The sequence below is a fragment of the Crotalus tigris genome, unplaced genomic scaffold (genome assembly GCF_016545835.1).
Source record: "Crotalus tigris isolate CLP2741 ecotype Arizona unplaced genomic scaffold, ASM1654583v1 scf7180000018838.1047803, whole genome shotgun sequence".
Classification (NCBI taxonomy): domain Eukaryota; kingdom Metazoa; phylum Chordata; class Lepidosauria; order Squamata; family Viperidae; genus Crotalus; species Crotalus tigris.
Window position 1 is genome coordinate 767,479 of NW_024097227.1, and position 17,073 is coordinate 784,551.

Sequence of the window (17,073 nt, forward strand, 5' to 3'; positions counted from 1 at the left end):
GTGCCATCAAGTCAATGTTGACTCCTAGTGCCAATTTTTTGTGGTTAAGGTAGGATTAGAATTCATGGTCTCCTAGATTCTATCCTAATGCCTTAACCGCTACACCAGTCCGGCTCTCCTTAGTGCCCTTATATATTTTTTTCCATGAAGTTCTGTCCCTAATCTGTACATTCTAATAAATCCCACCTTCAGATTCTTGGAGCTTGGCAAATATTGTCCTGGAAATACATTTATAAATATAGTAGCTGATTCTGTATTTAAATAGGGACCATTTTATTTTAAATTGGGAACAAGAGAATAATTGAGATGCAAATGTAAGATATAGCTATTTGTTCTACATATATATGGCTAATATATTGATACCTTAAGCCAAACTGTTGAATCTAGAGTCTAGATCAATCTATTTTCTAACTAGTATTATTTGTTTCCTGTTCTGGGTTATAGATGCCCAGTTTTAAATGTATCATGAAAATAACCAGCTAGAGAAAGAATACTTTTGCATATGCCATACTTGCTAGAGTATTCTCCTATGTATGATACATCTAGTATTTGCTAATACCTACTTTTCTTTAAACTCCTATTGTTTAGCCAAACTTACCCACCATTTTAATGAAAAGTTGTTATGTTTAATTAAGATCATAGAATCTAATCTAGGCAACGGTCAATGAGCAGGGCCACCAAAAATGATTTTGTGCATCTAATTGTCCTAGATAAAGGTAAACAATTACCCTTTTTGATACCAGTTTTTTGATAGCTGGGGGAAAACCCCCCATTTAATATTTTCACATGCCATCTGCAAGGATTAATGTAATTTTGGGGGCATTAAATTAAAAGTGGACAGGATGGATGTCTGCTTGTAATAGGAAAGAAAAAGATTGTAGTTGTGTTTTTTAACCTGTTTTTTTTTCTCAGTTATTGTTGATAATGGACCAAATGATCTGACCTGAAGATTTTGTAGAGCAACACTAAGAGAGGCAGAGTCTTCAAAAAGATAAAGTCAGTCTTTCAAATCCAGTAACTGTAATATGATTTTTCTTATTTGATTTTCTTAAGCAGGCCAAGGTTAAGCTCTTTACTGGGTGCTTAGCTCTTCAGAAAAAGAGAGAATATTTACTGTAAATTGCCCCTGCGGTAGTTCATAAGTAAAAGAGGAGAGCAATAGCATCTATTGCTGCTGTTCCCCAGCAATCCATGCTCAGGCATCTTTACTCTGAACTTATATGGAGCCACCAAGTTTAGTAGTCATATCAATTTGTCTAATATGGCTTTTATCAACTTCCTCCATCTGAATGAGAAATGCATTCAGATTTAGTTAAGAGGTCTGAGATTTGAAGTCCCATAGAACTGCCAGGAGCCAGCTAAGGCAAGGCTTGTATAACACTTTTAGGTGTAAAGTGGTAACTATTAGCACTACTTATGGCAACACATTCTGTTGTTTTGATTGTTAATTAATTTCTTGATTTTTATTTATTGATACATATGAATACATTTTCTCAGCCATTGTTTAAACAATAAGGAAACCAGCACAGATGTGGTTCTTGTCAACTCTACAACAAACTTGGCTGCAGCCATTTTCTTCGAGAGGAGAATGGAGGATTTCTACTAGTCTAAACATTTTATTGTCCCGTGGGAACCAAGGTCATTTCTGTCAGCTAGATAGGGGCTGGAGCATTTAGTTAGAAAGCCCGCCAAGCTCTTCTATTGGGGAACGTAGTTAATTGCATAGCACTGGGATGGGAAGTTCAACTTTGTAATATTGCTGCTTTCTGAAAGGAACTTCAGACTTTTGACCGTGTCGATATTATGCAACCAATAAACATGTTATTTGAGGAAATCTCAAGGCTCGGAGTTCTGATTTATTTGGTCTTGTCTATTGGAACCTTGACAGCTCTTCTTACTGAGAATACAAATCAGGTTTACTTCATTCTCAAACATTATTTCTAATTGTACCAGTTGTATCCTTAATTGTAATAGTAACAGAATTTCCCTACATTTTGTATTGATTGATACACCAGCTCTAATCTGAAAGGGCCTGGGGGCAAACATTCAACTTTTGCACTGCAATATTCCAATTGGTGCAAGCAAGCTAAAGCATGTAAAGTACATTTATGTAAAGCAGCTTAATTTTAAATAAAGAATATGGGGTTGTTTGTACAAGGCATTTGGAGATTTATTTGAAATTATATAACTGCTTACATCTTATCTTTAGTAAACATGATTCCAAAATGTATTGGGAAGAATTAAAATATATGACCCACAACTTTTTAATTTTTTTTTAATATTGGGTTGAATATAAATGTTGCATTTGAAACTTATGGACTTACACTGTGCTAAACCATAATGTAGTTTGATTTTTGTCCATATGACACTGTCCACTATAAATCCGTCATATGATTTATGACAGTATTCTGCTCAAAGCCAACCAATTATTGTTTAACTATCGATGTACTACAGCTTAGCATTATGTATGAATTTACCCTTGTGCTTGTCTGAAACATCCATTGTACTTGTTATTATGGTAAATCTTAGCCAAATGAATCTTTCTTATGAATCTTAGCCAAATACTATGTTCAGATCATCATCTATCTGATTAATCGAAACTTTATTTACAAATCATAGCTTGATTCAATGGAGAATTATCTGCATCTTAAACATTTTTAAGATGTAAAATATTTGGCACACTATTATTTTTTATTTTGTCTCTATTTTAGCATCTGGAAAGCGATATGACAATGACATTCATAACAAAACATGTTAAATTGGGGATTTTGAATTGTGTTGCTGAATCCTAGGATACCAAGAATATGCAACTGTTTTATATTTTCATTTTCTTCTGAACTTTATGATTTAAGGCAGATGTAGAGCAGAGACTATTTTTATCTCATTGCCATAGGTTGAGATGCAAAATACAAGTGTTTATTTTTTAAACCAACTTGAAAATAATTTGAGTTTAATGGGACAAATAAAGAGTGGCTGGTCATTTTAAGAGCCTGTGCATCTTCTGCAAATGAACTTGAGTGGCAGCTGTCACTGTCTCCCTGGCAACAATCTAAAGTGGAGGTGTAACAGGAAGAAGCCTATGTTGGCTGGAAGTATACCATCTGCCAGTCCTTCAACTTATTACAGCGATTTGGAGACTGAGTCTGCATCAGAGTTCCCAAGCTGTTTGAAGAGGTGCCAGGTCTAACACATGTTTCTGATTAACTCATTACAAAGACAGCACTGGAGCAGCAGTTTTGTGATGTCGGTGATAATCTCTTGGCTGAAGTTTGATAAAACCTCACAAGCTTTCACCATGCTAGAGCATCATATCTCTCTCCCAACTTAGAAGACTGGTCCACATACCACTTCTCACCTTAGAACATTTACTTGATGCTCCCAAATTCTCCTTAAGCCAGTTCTGGGCAGTGTTTTAACTACATCTGCAAACTTATTTTCCTTTATTTTCTCCAAATAAACCTATACATTCTTCCATTGCTAGGACCCATTCCAACTGTAGATCTCCTAGAATCCTCTTCTAAAGTTCCCTTTTAACTGACACTTCATGTGACTTTTTTCCCACTGGAAAATGTGGTCTCAGAAAATTAAAGAGCTACTAATCTTTCCACAATATAAAATGTCATGTATGTATTTTATTTATTTTGCCGTTGAGAGGGATTGTTTCAACCTACTCCCATCTGGTATCCCAAATGATCACCTGCCATAAGACAGAGATGGAAAACAATTGCTTTGAGTCAATTTCCCAGTTTCCAAGTAAAAAAAACAAACCAAACCAAAGAAACAAAAACTGAGAAGATTGAATTCAATTACAATTTCACTGGAGAAGTTGCTGAAAAAAGCTTCTTTAAGATTGCACTCCATGTCAAACGTATATTTGAAAAGCATATGCAACAGGAATCGGCCTGAATAATATCAGCACCTACATAGATATGCTATTAACTATGACTGACCTTTTTAAGCCATTTTATCACATTTAACATGTAGCCTAGATTAACGTAAAGTTTCAAGCATTTGTGATAAAAATACAATATTCTCAGTAGTATTGAATTGTTAAATTGGTAGGGGGCTATTTAGGCAACCTAACTTAATTTCCTCCACCAAAGACTCATCAAATCATAGGAATGGAAAAGAAAGGAACCTTCCTTCAGTAATAACAACAACAACAACAACAATAATAATAAAGTTGGAAGGGACCTTGGAGGTCATATAGTCCAACCTCCTGCTCAGGCAGGAAACCCTATACCATTTCGGACAAATGGCTGTCCAGTCTCTTCTTAAAAACTTCCAGTGTTGGAGCATTCACCGCTTCTGGAGGCAGGTTGTTCCATAGGTTAATTGTTCTAACTGTCAGGAAGTTTCTCCTTAGTTCTAGGTTGCTTCTCTCCTTGATTAGTTTCCATCCATTGCTTCTTGTCCTGCCTTCAGGCACTTTGGACAATAGCTTGACTCCCTCTTCCTTGTGGCAGCCCCTGAGATATTGGAACACTGCTATCATGTCCCCCCTCATCCTTCTCTTCATTAAACTAGATATACCCAATTCCAGCAGCCGTTCCTTATATGGTTTAGCTTCCAGTCCCCTAATCATCTTTGTTGCTCTTCTCTGTACTCTTTCTAGAGTCTCAACATCTTTTTTTACATCATGGTGACCAAAACTGGATGCAGTATTCCAAGTGGCCTTACCAAGGCATTGTAAAGTGATATTAACACTTCATGTGATCTTGATTCTATCCCTCTATTAATGCAGCCTAGTACTGTGTTGGCCTTTTTGGCAGCTACAGCACACTGCTGGCTCATATTTAAATGATTGTTCACTAGGACTCCGAGGTCCCTCTCACAGTTACTACTATTGAGCAAGGTACCCCCTATACTATACCTGTGCATTTGGTTTTTCTTGCCTAAATGTGGAACCTTACTTTTTTCACCATTGAATTTCATTTTGTTAGATAGTGCCCAGTGTTCAAGTCTGTCCAGATCCTTCTGTATCTTAAGCCTGTCTTCTGGAGTGTTGGCTATTCCTATTGGTGTCGTCTGCAAATTTGATGAGTTCCCTAACTATCCCCTCATCCAAATTGTTGATGAAGAGCACTGGGCCTAGAACAGAGCCCTAGGGCACCCCACTACACACTTCCCTCCATGTAGATGTGGTTCCATTGAGGACCACACGATGAGTACGGCCAGTCAGCCAGCTACGGATCCATCTGGTGGTGATGCTGTCTATCCCACATTTTTCTATCTTGTCAAGTAGTAGATTGTGATCTACTTTATCAAATGCCTTACTGAAGTCCAAGTAAATTATATCCACAGCATTCCTCTGATCCACTAATTTTGTCACTTGGTCAAAAAATGCAATAAGATTTGTCTGGCAGTAAATCTTCCCTATTGGTTCTTGTCCTACCCTTAGGTGCTATAGAGAATAAATATATACTATATAATAAATCAACACCCAGTGACACCTTTTTAAGTATTGGAAAGCTGCTATCATATGTCCCTTTAGACTTCTTTTCTTTATTTGAAAATCTCCTGTCCCTTTAACTGTTCTTCATTGGATTTAGCCTTTGAACACTTCACTTTTCTCTGAATTTTCAAGTTATTCATTATTTATCCTTCTTGTATTATATTGATCATAACAGGATACAGAATACCAAATGTGGCCTGACAAGCTTAGCATAAAGTGGAACTATTATTTCCAATGATCTTTATCTCTGTTGATGCAGCCCAGGATTGCTTTGGCTCCTTTGCTTAATTTATGGTATACCAGGCTACCCAGAAACCTCCTCATAAGTACTATTGCTGAGCCAGGTTCTATCTATGTTGTAAATTTGGTTTTTCCTACCAAAGTTCAGACTCTTACATATCTCACCACTGAATATAGTGTGGATATTCAACTCTACCAAGATTCATTGGAATTCTGAGCCTATCTTCTGAGGTGTCAGCTATTCTCTCACCTTTATATCATTTGAAATTTGATAAGCATCCCTTCTGCCTCCTCATCTAAGTCTAGCTGTTAAATTTGTAGTTTCCCAATCCCATCTTCCCACTTTTTACAAGATTAGAATAATCCATGCTAATGTTTCTGGAACTTCCCCTCTATTTCAGGAGTTCAAAGATAACATCTGCTTGTTCAGCACCCATGTGGTTCCAGAGATTTGAATTCACCCAAAATAAAATAACTTTCATTACATATTTTAATTTGCATTTCTCTTCTGTGGCTTTTGACCAACTGACCATTTTTTCCTTTTGTCAAAAGATAGATGCAAACTAGGAATTAAACAGTTTAGCCTTCTCCATGTTTCAAATCACCATCTTGCCAATTCCAACCAACAGATCAACCCATTTCTTGACTTTCCTCATGTTCCACACACATCCAATGCTTTTTTATTACTTTTGATGTTCATAACAAGCCTTAGTTCATTCTAAGCCTTAGAGTTCCTTATAGATTCAGGCTATTTCCTGCTTTCATTTTTTTGTTTCTTAGTTAATCAGAGACTTTTTATGCAACTAATCCAATTTCAACAGGTGACTCCCATTTGTTTTTCTCTTTGGTATTATTTGGGCCTTAATTATCACATTTTTCAGAAATTCCTAATCTCGTTTTTCCCTTCAAGATTTCACCTATGGTATGCTTCCTACTTTGTCCCTTAGTTTATTGAAATCATCTTTTTCAAATCTAGAGCATGAATCTGACTCCCTTCATCCCTCCCTCCTGCAGTCTGGTCAATTCTAGAGTCATTTTCTCTCAAGGTTCCACTTCTTCAATTATTTCTTCTTGGTTATTGAATATTAGGTTCAGTATAGCTGATCTCCTAATTCTCCCCTCCACTTTTGAAAATAAAGTTGCTTGTAAGACTCTGAAAGATTCTGCAGCTTGAAATTTGTATGATACTTATCTTGAACTGGTTTTTTAAAAAACAGATGCTACATTTTCAAAGAAAACAATGAAATTGATGTTTCTTTAATGCAGACTGAATTGGCTGAAACACACATTGTAGGTCTCACTCCAATGAGTCACTAAAATTAAAAAGCTTTCTCCAGTGTGGGAGAGAAACTGAGAAAAGAAAGTTTGCCTATGGGTTATATTCTTTTAAAAAATTGCCAAAATCTATTTTAAAAAGTTGTGTAAACAAACTCACTTCCAATATCAGTTAGCCAAAGGAAGTCATCTGCATTTATAAACAGTATTATAAAAAGTGTTTCCCAACGTGTCTCTCTCCAGATGTGGTTGATTTCAGTTCTCATCATTTCCACCCAGCATGTACACATATACTATTAGCTGGGAATGATGGCAGTTGAAATGCAACATGTGTGGATGGTACAAAGTTTGGGAAGTTTAAACTATATTTATATTAAAAAATGCTTGAAAGTCCATATTTTTAACTCCAATGAATTAACACCACATTTGGTGAACCAGTTCTAAATATTCTGCATATTCACATCAATTGTGTTTCTTTCAGCCAATCTTCCAATTGCTGGTGGCAATCAATTATGCACTCAAGTTCATTAATTGTCTGAGTGAAAACATTAGTAATTCTGGGCAGGAGAGGGGAGGAATATCATTTGCAACATTTTCATCAATAACTTTCACTGACTTCAAAGGAACAGGATGGTCTTTATTCCTATAAATCAACAAAATGTACTTTTTATTCTATCAGAAACACTGTTTTCTCAGGAAGCTTCTCTTATTTATTTTGTGTATATTCAGCTTTTCCTTCATGATTACTGCCTTGTTGTGGCAAAGGGGCTTGCGTAACTCAATGAAGCTATGAACTATGCCATGCAGGACCACCCAAGATGGACAGGTCATAACACAGAGTTCTGACAAAATGTGATCCACTGGATAAGGAAATGGCAATCCACTCCAGTATCTTTGCCATGAAAACCTCATGGACAGTACCAAAAGGCAAAAAGATATGACGCTGGAAGATGAGCCCCTCAGGTAGGAAGGTGTCCAATATGCTACTGGGGATGAGCAGAGGGCTAGTAATAGTAGCACCAGAAAGAGTGAAGCGACTGGGCCAAAGCTGAAAGGACGTTCAGCTGTGGATGCATCTGGTAGTGAAAGGAAAGTTCGATGCTGTAAAGATCTTTGCTCCATAGGAACCTGGAATGTAAGATCCATGAAGGAATGACTCAGCGGAGAAGAGCCTAATGCTTGGAAAGATTGAGGGCAATAGAAGAATGAGACGACAGAGAATGAGGTGGCTGGATGGAGTCACTGAAGCAGTAGGCGTGAACTTAAATGTACTCCAGAAGATGGTAGATGACAGGAAGGCCTGGAGGAATGTTGTCCATGGTGTCGCGATGGGTTGGACATGACTTCGCAACTAACAACAATATTCAGCTTTGATTAGATGAAAATTCTATCACAAAGGTAACATTTGGGGTGTAAAATTATCAATGTTTAGACTAATCCATGTTCTGATCCCAAACCCTAACCAAAGTCAGTTGCAACTAAAACTGCAATCTTGCAATTACTTACCATGGAGAAAGTCTGCTAAATAGAACAGAGCATGAATAAATCCAAAGTATGAGATGATACTCTTACATATACTTACTTTGAGCAAATAATATTGAAAATAGTGGAACTTATTTTGAAACGTGAATGTGAAATTGGATTTTATATCTTGAGGAAATAACAATCAGAACACATTTGTTCTATTGATTTAAATGGGATGGAGTTAGACATAAACCTAGCTGGCCTCAGGCTGGTTTTAGTTTTGCCAGCAGTTGACTAAAAAGTAGTTGCTTTTAACTACATGTTATAAACTAGGAAGCAAAATGTTTGCTTAAATGTTTCCTATAAAAGGAAAGATAAATTTATATACAATTTGAAAAAAAGGCATCAGGCTAGAAAACAGGAAACTATGAGTTCAAGTCCTGCCTTAGCCATGAAGCCAGCTAGGTGACCTTCGGCCAATCACTGTCTCTCAGTCCAATCCACTTCATAGGGTTGTTGTTGTGGGGAAAATGTGTTTTTGATATGTTCACTGCCTTACTTATTTGTAAAAAATAATGCAAATGGGATAAAAATAAAAATAAATCAATAATAAATTAGATGAATAGATGTGTATGGGATTGCTTTGAAGACAAGTTTAACAGACAGGTTTATCTGAAAACAATGACAGTTATGCATATCCTCAGATGTGTAATATGAACAAATTAAAAATTTCTGGGCCAGGAGAGGGAGAATTTTCCTAATGGACTTGTATATAATGAAGTTTGATCTAATGCAGAGTAACAGAGCATTACACATTAAATAAAAAGATCAAGTGCAGGGCACTGAAAACTACCATACATTCTTTTCAGAAACTTTTCAGTGACAAGCATGTCTAAGAAAAGCTAAAACATTTAACAGGAAAAAATGCCATTAATGCTCACATCATGTATTCAGTTTTCAAAAGGATTTAATAAATTATGATGATTTGTTTATTTCATTGTATAAACTATAAATATATCATAGAGCCCTCATAATTTAAAATAATTTACAGGCTGAGGTAGGGGGTGGGGAGAAAGTGAGTATTGGAGCAATCAATGGTTTATCCAAAGTTCTCATTTTTTCTACTGATTACACACACACAGGCACTGTCAATCCGAATGAAGCGCCAGGATGCCTGATTGCCTTCCATGGTTAATGCCTTGACAAATGTGTTTGTTGTGGTGCAATACGAATTCCAATGCCTGGCATCAATGCCCCTGCACCCAGTTGGTACTGGGTTTGGATTTCTACACTTGGTCTCAAAAAAGTACTGCTTGTAGACATTGTTATTAATGTTTACATCCACCATCACAGTCACCAGATTGCCTCTGATGTCCGTTGCTGTGGTTTTGTTGGCAACCCAGACATTGACACTGTCACACACAGAATATTCCCCTCGTTTATGCACAGGATGATCTTCACGTTTGGCCCGGATATTCCTATTAAGAGAGTTTGCATTGTCCACACTTTGCTCATCTCTTGACAATGGTGGGGGCTGAGTGCTGAACAAAACACGAGGTGACTGGAACCGCCTCTTCTGAAAAAGCTTTGGATCCACAATGATATTTGCTGCTGACCCAAATTCTTGATCCTCTGCCTTTTTAGGAGCAGGATAGTGCTGATCTGTGTTTCGAGATGTTTTCAGAGCTTCATGAGTTTTAGCACAGCTGGTGTCAGAAAGGTCAGATGTTGCAGGGGACCCCAGAGGGACATTATCTTCAGATTTTGGTGCTGCCCATATGCCAATCAGAAATGCTATAATCAGAGTGTAGCACAGCATGGACATTACGCTATGCACCTAGGAGAGATCAGACCAAGAATGTTACTGTGAGCAAAGACAACATAGAAAAACATGCATTCCAAGAGGAGTGGAGAGATGTGCTAATGCAGCAATGCCAGGGAAAATGTACAGTTAAGACATTTCACCGTCTTACGAGAGGCCCAGCCATGTGGATACCAGATGCTGTTTTTTCTTTCCCACTGCGGAAAGGATCATTCAAATAGCAAGCCTGCTTAATAAAATGGGGACGCTAGGAGTTAATACGCCACCCAGAGTTGCTTAATCAGTGAGATGGATGGCATATAAACAAACAAATATACAAAATAATACCAGGGTTAATGTTAATTCCTGAAGTACTATAATATAACTTATTTCAAGCAGTTTCTGTATTTATTAATATGGAGAACAGATATTGACAAGAATCTCTATAAGGTTAAATTGGAAATTCTACAGTAAAAATATGTAAAAAAGAAAAGTAGCTCAATTATACTCTATATTTGCATCTAGATTTCCATGAGCCACATGTTCACAAAAAGAATCAGAAAGGACAGCACAAAGATATTGCTAAATTAGACATACGTAACTAAATAGGCTGTGGAAGAATAATTTGTTCTAAGCTGCGCTTACTTCAATTTCTCAAAAGCTTCTCGATACCAAGGTGTAAAATGCTACTTTTGCTACTGGAATAAAAGCTATTATGCAAGTCCTGACCTGATATTAGTTATAGAATTGTCAGTTTCCCCAGAGAACTATCAGTACAATGAACCATGGGACAAATCCAACACCCAGTTAAATCTGCTTAGATTCATTGACTTTAAGGGATTTAATCTTGTATTGGATTGTGGCCATAGTTTAAACTGAGTAAAAGTTCTGAAAACAGATTCTCTTTCTCTTGCACTGAGTAGACAAAAGCCTAAAACCTCTTAGCGAAGAATGATTCAGACTTTGTTGTTTATCTTTAGTTCTGCCATCCATTCTGAAATCCTTCAAGACAAAGGCCAGTCATTATTGTCGGAGCTCTTTGACAAACCATAGATCCTCTTGTTTCCTGCAGTTATACTTTGCTAAAGCCAATAATTTGTATCAAATTCAAAGTTCTTTTTTGCTAGGATGCTTCAGATAATTTATACTTTGAGGCATACCACAGATAATTTATATCTTCAGTAGTAGATTTAATAGATAATCAATACTCTTAATCTGAGGATACTCATCAATTACTCAGAGTGGTTGCTAAGGTAACAGATTGTATGCCAAGTATTTGCTAAAATCACAAGAAAGGAAAATTCCAAGAGGCAATGTAACTAAGTTTTGAGGTATAGTATTTCAGCTTGCAAAAATACAGCCAGCCAGAAGATGGCAGCAGCAGGTTTGAGTTTTATTTTGTAACGGCCATCTAATGTTTATTTTGATTTATGCAGCCCATATACCGTATCCCTATCCATCTTCACCATTCTGACTGCACTACAAAAGCTGGAGACAAACAGAGCTAGATGATTGTGCTGCAAGAGGAAATTACTTCTAAACCAAATGTGTTACAATCAATGCTTTTTTTGTAAAAAAAAAAAAAAAAAAAAAAAAGGAACCTACAAGATTCCAGCCAAAAAAGGTGCCAGAAGTCCGTTCTGGGCGTTCTATGACAAAAAAAGCCCTGGTTACAGTACAGCTCAGAGAGGCACCAGAAGCTTTAATTTCTCTGATTCACTTGGAGCACTGAGGCCATGGCAACAATTCAGAACATGTCAAATGAGTTTCTTGATGTCAACAGATATGCTAATTAAAAAAGTTTGTGCAACAAAATTTAAAGACAGTATAGGCACACCCTGAAATAGATCTACATCAGATGTGTTTACTGTAAGTCACTTGAGATTCATCACTCTGTACTAAAAAGGAAAAAGTGATTAGGTATGTGAATAAACGCTATTTGTATTTCTAACAGTGTGGAAGAAGGGGATGTTATGTTAACATAGCAACAATTAAAGATGAATTTTTGAGATTTTGGACATTAAAATCTTAATCAGAACTTTTGTTTAGAATTAGATTAGCAAGAAATTTAAAAAGAAATTATTAACAGCAAGGTGATAATGGAAAATATTGTCATTTACCTTTATATTTTCAAGCAGGGCTAGGTTCTGTAAAATACAAAATACGAGCTTTAAAAAAATAAGATTGGATAATTTGTTCAGAATCTGGAAAATAGTTTAGCTTCTCAGAAAGTAATTTTATAAATATTCACAAAGTCATTGTGTGCAGCTATATGCTCAAGCAAAAGTGCAAGCTTACTCAAAGAAGATTTTTACAATAGCTGAAACAGTAGTGCTTCTGATGCATTAATATGTAGAAAGTATAGTGTGGCAGATGTAAAGATATTTTGTTGTCCGCCACAGTATAGCAGTTTGCATCAACTTCAAAAAAGTTCTTAAACCCCAAGAAAGATCCAAGATCATTTATTTCACTCAATCTCTCCCCAATTTCCCCCCACTATTTTTACATAGTATAACCCAAATCAGACTCAGTATTAAAATACACTATTAAAAATAATTACTAGTTTGGTAGTAATGCATTAATCCATGCTGAGAATTCAGGGGCACAGATATAATTTATGAATCAGCCTGCCAAACTCTTTTAACATTCTTAGATTTGCTATCAACTTCTAAAAAAACCCAGTTTCTATTAGAGAAATTTTCACAAAGTAAAAACCATAAGAGAAAATAACAAAGAATGGTAAAAAGTGAAAAAATATATATATAAAAAGAAAAAGGAAGAAAAGGACAAGAAAGATTGTAAAGAAGTGGTTTCCAGACTTCTTGTCAGAGGTTATAGATCATTTTTATTGTGTCGTCTGGTTCTAAGGTTACTTCATAATTTCCTTCTTTTCATAAGTTACCCTTTCTAATCTTCAAACCTGTAAATCACAAGTTCATTTTTCTCTTTTTTCAACAAAAAGTCCATAGGGGTTTCCGGTCACTAATAATTATTGATCATTCTCTAATCAAACAAGTTAAATTTGTAATTGCTGCTAATTCTGTCATCTTCACCAACCATCTCTCCATTCAGACTTGCAGCACTAACCATATATAAAAATAATCTTTATTGGCTCTTTTCTAACTGGCTATCCATTAACCCCAGCAAGAAAAGTTACAGTTTTAATTGAATGTTCTTGTTTTTTAAAATTCTTTGTATTACTCTATGTATTTCAACCCAAAATTTCTGGGTTTTTGTTTTTACAAGTCCAGCAGGCTGTCCACATTTCCAACGTAAATTTGAAGTATCTTCATACATTCTAGACAATTTTTCTGGATTCTTATACCAATGGTACATCATTTAATGAAAAATTTCTTTTAGTTTATAAAATAAATTTTAATCTAATCACATATTTTCTGACTATTTCATCAGTATATTTTGTCTAAAGTTCTCAGCCCATTTTATCATACTCTTTCACGTATTCTTTCATTTCAAATTTTAATAAACATGTAAATTTTAGCAATTATATGTTCATCATTTGTACATAGTTAGGTTCAAATTTTGTCTCCTGCTGCTCAATTTCAAATGTCCTTAAAAATATTTTTCTTAGCTATATATATGAAACTATTGAAAACTAAATCCCTCTGCAGTCAATTCCTTTTTTGATTTCATCTTATACTTTCCATGTTCCTTTTCTAACAACTCTTGATAAGCTAATCTTTTCTTTTTATGTATTGTTTTTTACTCTAGAATCTTCTATTGCTAAAATCCATAAATACATTTTTGATCAAAGGCTGGGTTTATATCTATTCCATATTGTCAATATGGCACTTCTAATATATATAATGACTATTAAAGTTTACATTAATCTTAATTTTATTGTACCATAGAAAACTATAAACCTTAGATCATGCCTTTCTAATTTTAAAATCCTTATTCCTCAGAAGAATCCACTTTCATCCAGATTAAGCATCAGATTGCAACTATCAATCAAATATTAAAATCATTTAATGATATACATATCTATATGTTAATCAAATGACTCTTTTGTATTAATTATAATTAAATAATATAAATGGAGCCCTCATAATACAAACTTACCAGTATAATTGATATGTTTTGATTATTTTGAGCAGACAAAAGAAGACAATAGTTATTTCATATAGATAAATCTAGAGGAAATCAAACTGTGTTTTAAAAAGAACCATTAGCACTTTGCAACTCAAATGATATGCTAAGAAAAGATTAAATACAAAACAAAACAAAACTTTCCATACTGCTAAAGGCAATGTACCAAAAAATGTAACATATTCTTTTGCTAGTAGCATTGTGTCAAATAACTGACTGGGATTTCGGAGGCATAACACACTTCTTAGTCTATGGTAAAACTAATGGCTCTAGGGTTATGTAATATTGATTTATTAAAAGAAAAGAATTTGAATTTTTATAGATTCAGGAGTCTTCAATCAATTATGGCTTTATGTTTGCTTTTTCAAAAGTAACACTAAATCCACAGGAGCTTATTTAAAAAAACAAAGGAACATGTCAAGCATCAGTTTTTAAGATTAGTTATTAACTCCCAGTAAGCTTTTTTAAAAGTATAAAAAAATCATATACATGCCTCCAAATTAAAGAAAGATAAAGTTAATTAGAGGTGGCAATATTCAGGCAATAATTATGCCACAAGTAGAAATTAGAAAATGTTCACAAAGTGTGCTACAGGAAAGTCTTGTGAAAGTCTTTGGTGGAATCTGCTACATAAAAGAATTAAACATTTCGAAAACATCCAAAGAACAATCTTTGTCACTATTTATTAACTTGTATGTATCCCCTGTTCCTCAAAGAGTTCAAGATGGGACAGAAATAATAATTGAATTTAAGTCACCTGCTGAATTCCATATCAAGTGGGAACTTTAGCCAGAATCTTTCTGGTCTCATATCATCATTTTAATAAAAATTCTCCAAAAGTAAGATGTTGGTATTGGAGACAAGCAAGCTTAAAATGCAGCAGTTTTGAAATATATAATCAAACCACACTCTCTACTTTCTCAAGAGAGAAAGTAGTCATAGTGCTGTTTCTTAGCTACAATCCCTACTTTGTCAGGAATTAATAAAAATTGCCTAGTTTTGTGGAGCAATCGAGAAATTTGCTAGATTGCTCAGCTTCCTGCTTACCACTGATCTCAACTGATACCTCTGAAGCAGTCAAGGATATCCTCAGGTTCTCTCTTCATCTCTAAGGCTGGAAAGCAAGAGGCAAGCCCTTTCTAAAGGGAGGAAAAATAGGTACCTCCTCTATCAAAAAACTGTGGGAAGGAACAGAGATTTGTAAAGCACAGAGTATCTGTCAGGTGCTGAGAAATGGTCTCCTATCTTGACCTGCAAGAGGAGAATGACCAACCCATGCCCCTATAGACAACTATGTTACATTGGTCAGTATCTACAACCTGTTTTCAAGAAGTAGCCTGCACCATTCAGTTTCACACATATTATTGAATTTAAAGGAGTGAACTACACCAGATATGTCTGTAGGACACACAACCACTTACACACACACACACACACACACACACACACACACACACACACCTTGTACATTTCAAACAAAAAAACAAACATTTGCATCTATTCACAGTCCTCATTAATGTCAAAGGTTTTCCTAAATAAATTCAAATTGGATGACTTGGATGTTCTCCTTAGACAAGGATTAAGTATAGATCCTTTATGGCTCCCTTTGTCTTGTGCTTTTCTGGTCACCTTGTGAGTCACCTTATTATTATAGTCTATAGGCATAACACGGTGATTAGCTGTGGGTCTGAGGCTGTCACAGTACATCGAATAGATTCTATACTGGGCCCTCTAATAACAAAGATTACTATTAAAAACCCAGATTGCAAATATTTTGCAGCAGAAGGGAAGCTTATTAGCTAATGCATTTTTCTATGATCCTTTCCCCTTTTCTAATTCCTTATACTTCACTTTTCTATGTATCCCATGTCTTCTTGCTTTCCATCATTGATTTTCTTCTTTTTCCTTTCCCCTCTATTGTCCCATGAGCTTCTTTGTGCCTGTTTCCTCCTGTGTTGACTTCTTGAGTCCACCGAAATAGGCTCTCCGTATCACTCCACACAGCTTTTTAAATCTCAGCAAGAGATGCTCTAGCCCAGTGGTTCTCAACCTGAGGGTCGGGACCCCATTTGGGGTTGAACGACCATTTCACGGGGGTCGCCAAACAACGCAGTCCGCCATTTTTCCCCCTTTTCCTTAGCTGTGCTACTCCCTTTTATTCTATTGGCTTTTGAAAGCCAATAGAATAGACTCTCTTGAATAGAGTCTAATTCTATTGGCTTTCAAAAGCCAATAGGAATTGTCCAGGCTGTCTCTGCCCTGCTGAGCCCGCCAAAAGTCCCATTCTGCAAACGGTGCTGCAAGTTGTCTGCAGCGAAGGCGAGCTGTCTGGAAGTTTCCACCCCTCCCTGCTGAGCAACTACTAAAAATGTAAGTAAAAGAGGGCCAGGGGTGGGAGGTGGGAGGTCGGCGGGCGCAGGGAGGGTTGCTGGCGCACGTGGGGCCCGGTGGGTGCCTTACCTCTGGTGGTTGGCCTGCGCCATCTCTGCTGCTTGCCAGCTATGCCTCAGCTGGCGCAGGGGGTGGCACCACGCATGCGCGGCACTCCTGCGCAGGGAAAGTCCTCGACTTATGACCGGTTGGGGGTCGCGGCATTAAAAAGGTTAAGAATCACTGCTCTAGCCGACAGAAAATCAAATAATTATCTGATCTGCTTTCTTGTCTGTAAACAATACTGATAACAATATTTATTTTCTTTAGATTTAGGCTCCTTGTACCATTTGAACATTTT

At 36.1% G+C, this 17,073-nt stretch overlaps 1 protein-coding gene across 2 annotated transcripts in view; it reads right to left on the bottom strand.

Annotated features, from left to right (window-relative positions):
- Positions 1–9,383: 9,383 nt before the first annotated feature.
- Positions 9,384–17,073, bottom strand: part of NGF (nerve growth factor) — a 96,754-nt gene continuing 89,064 nt past the window's right edge. The window contains exons 2-3 of one of the 2 annotated variants that reach the window (XM_039356927.1): positions 12,356–12,382; positions 9,384–10,271 (exon numbers count right to left, since the gene is read on the bottom strand). In XM_039356927.1, coding sequence (XP_039212861.1) covers positions 9,534–10,259 — 726 coding nt within the window. In that variant the 5' untranslated portion in view covers positions 10,260–10,271; positions 12,356–12,382 and the 3' untranslated portion in view covers positions 9,384–9,533. The remainder of the gene's footprint in view (positions 10,272–12,355; positions 12,383–17,073) is intronic. The other variant, XM_039356926.1, reaches the window with a different exon arrangement.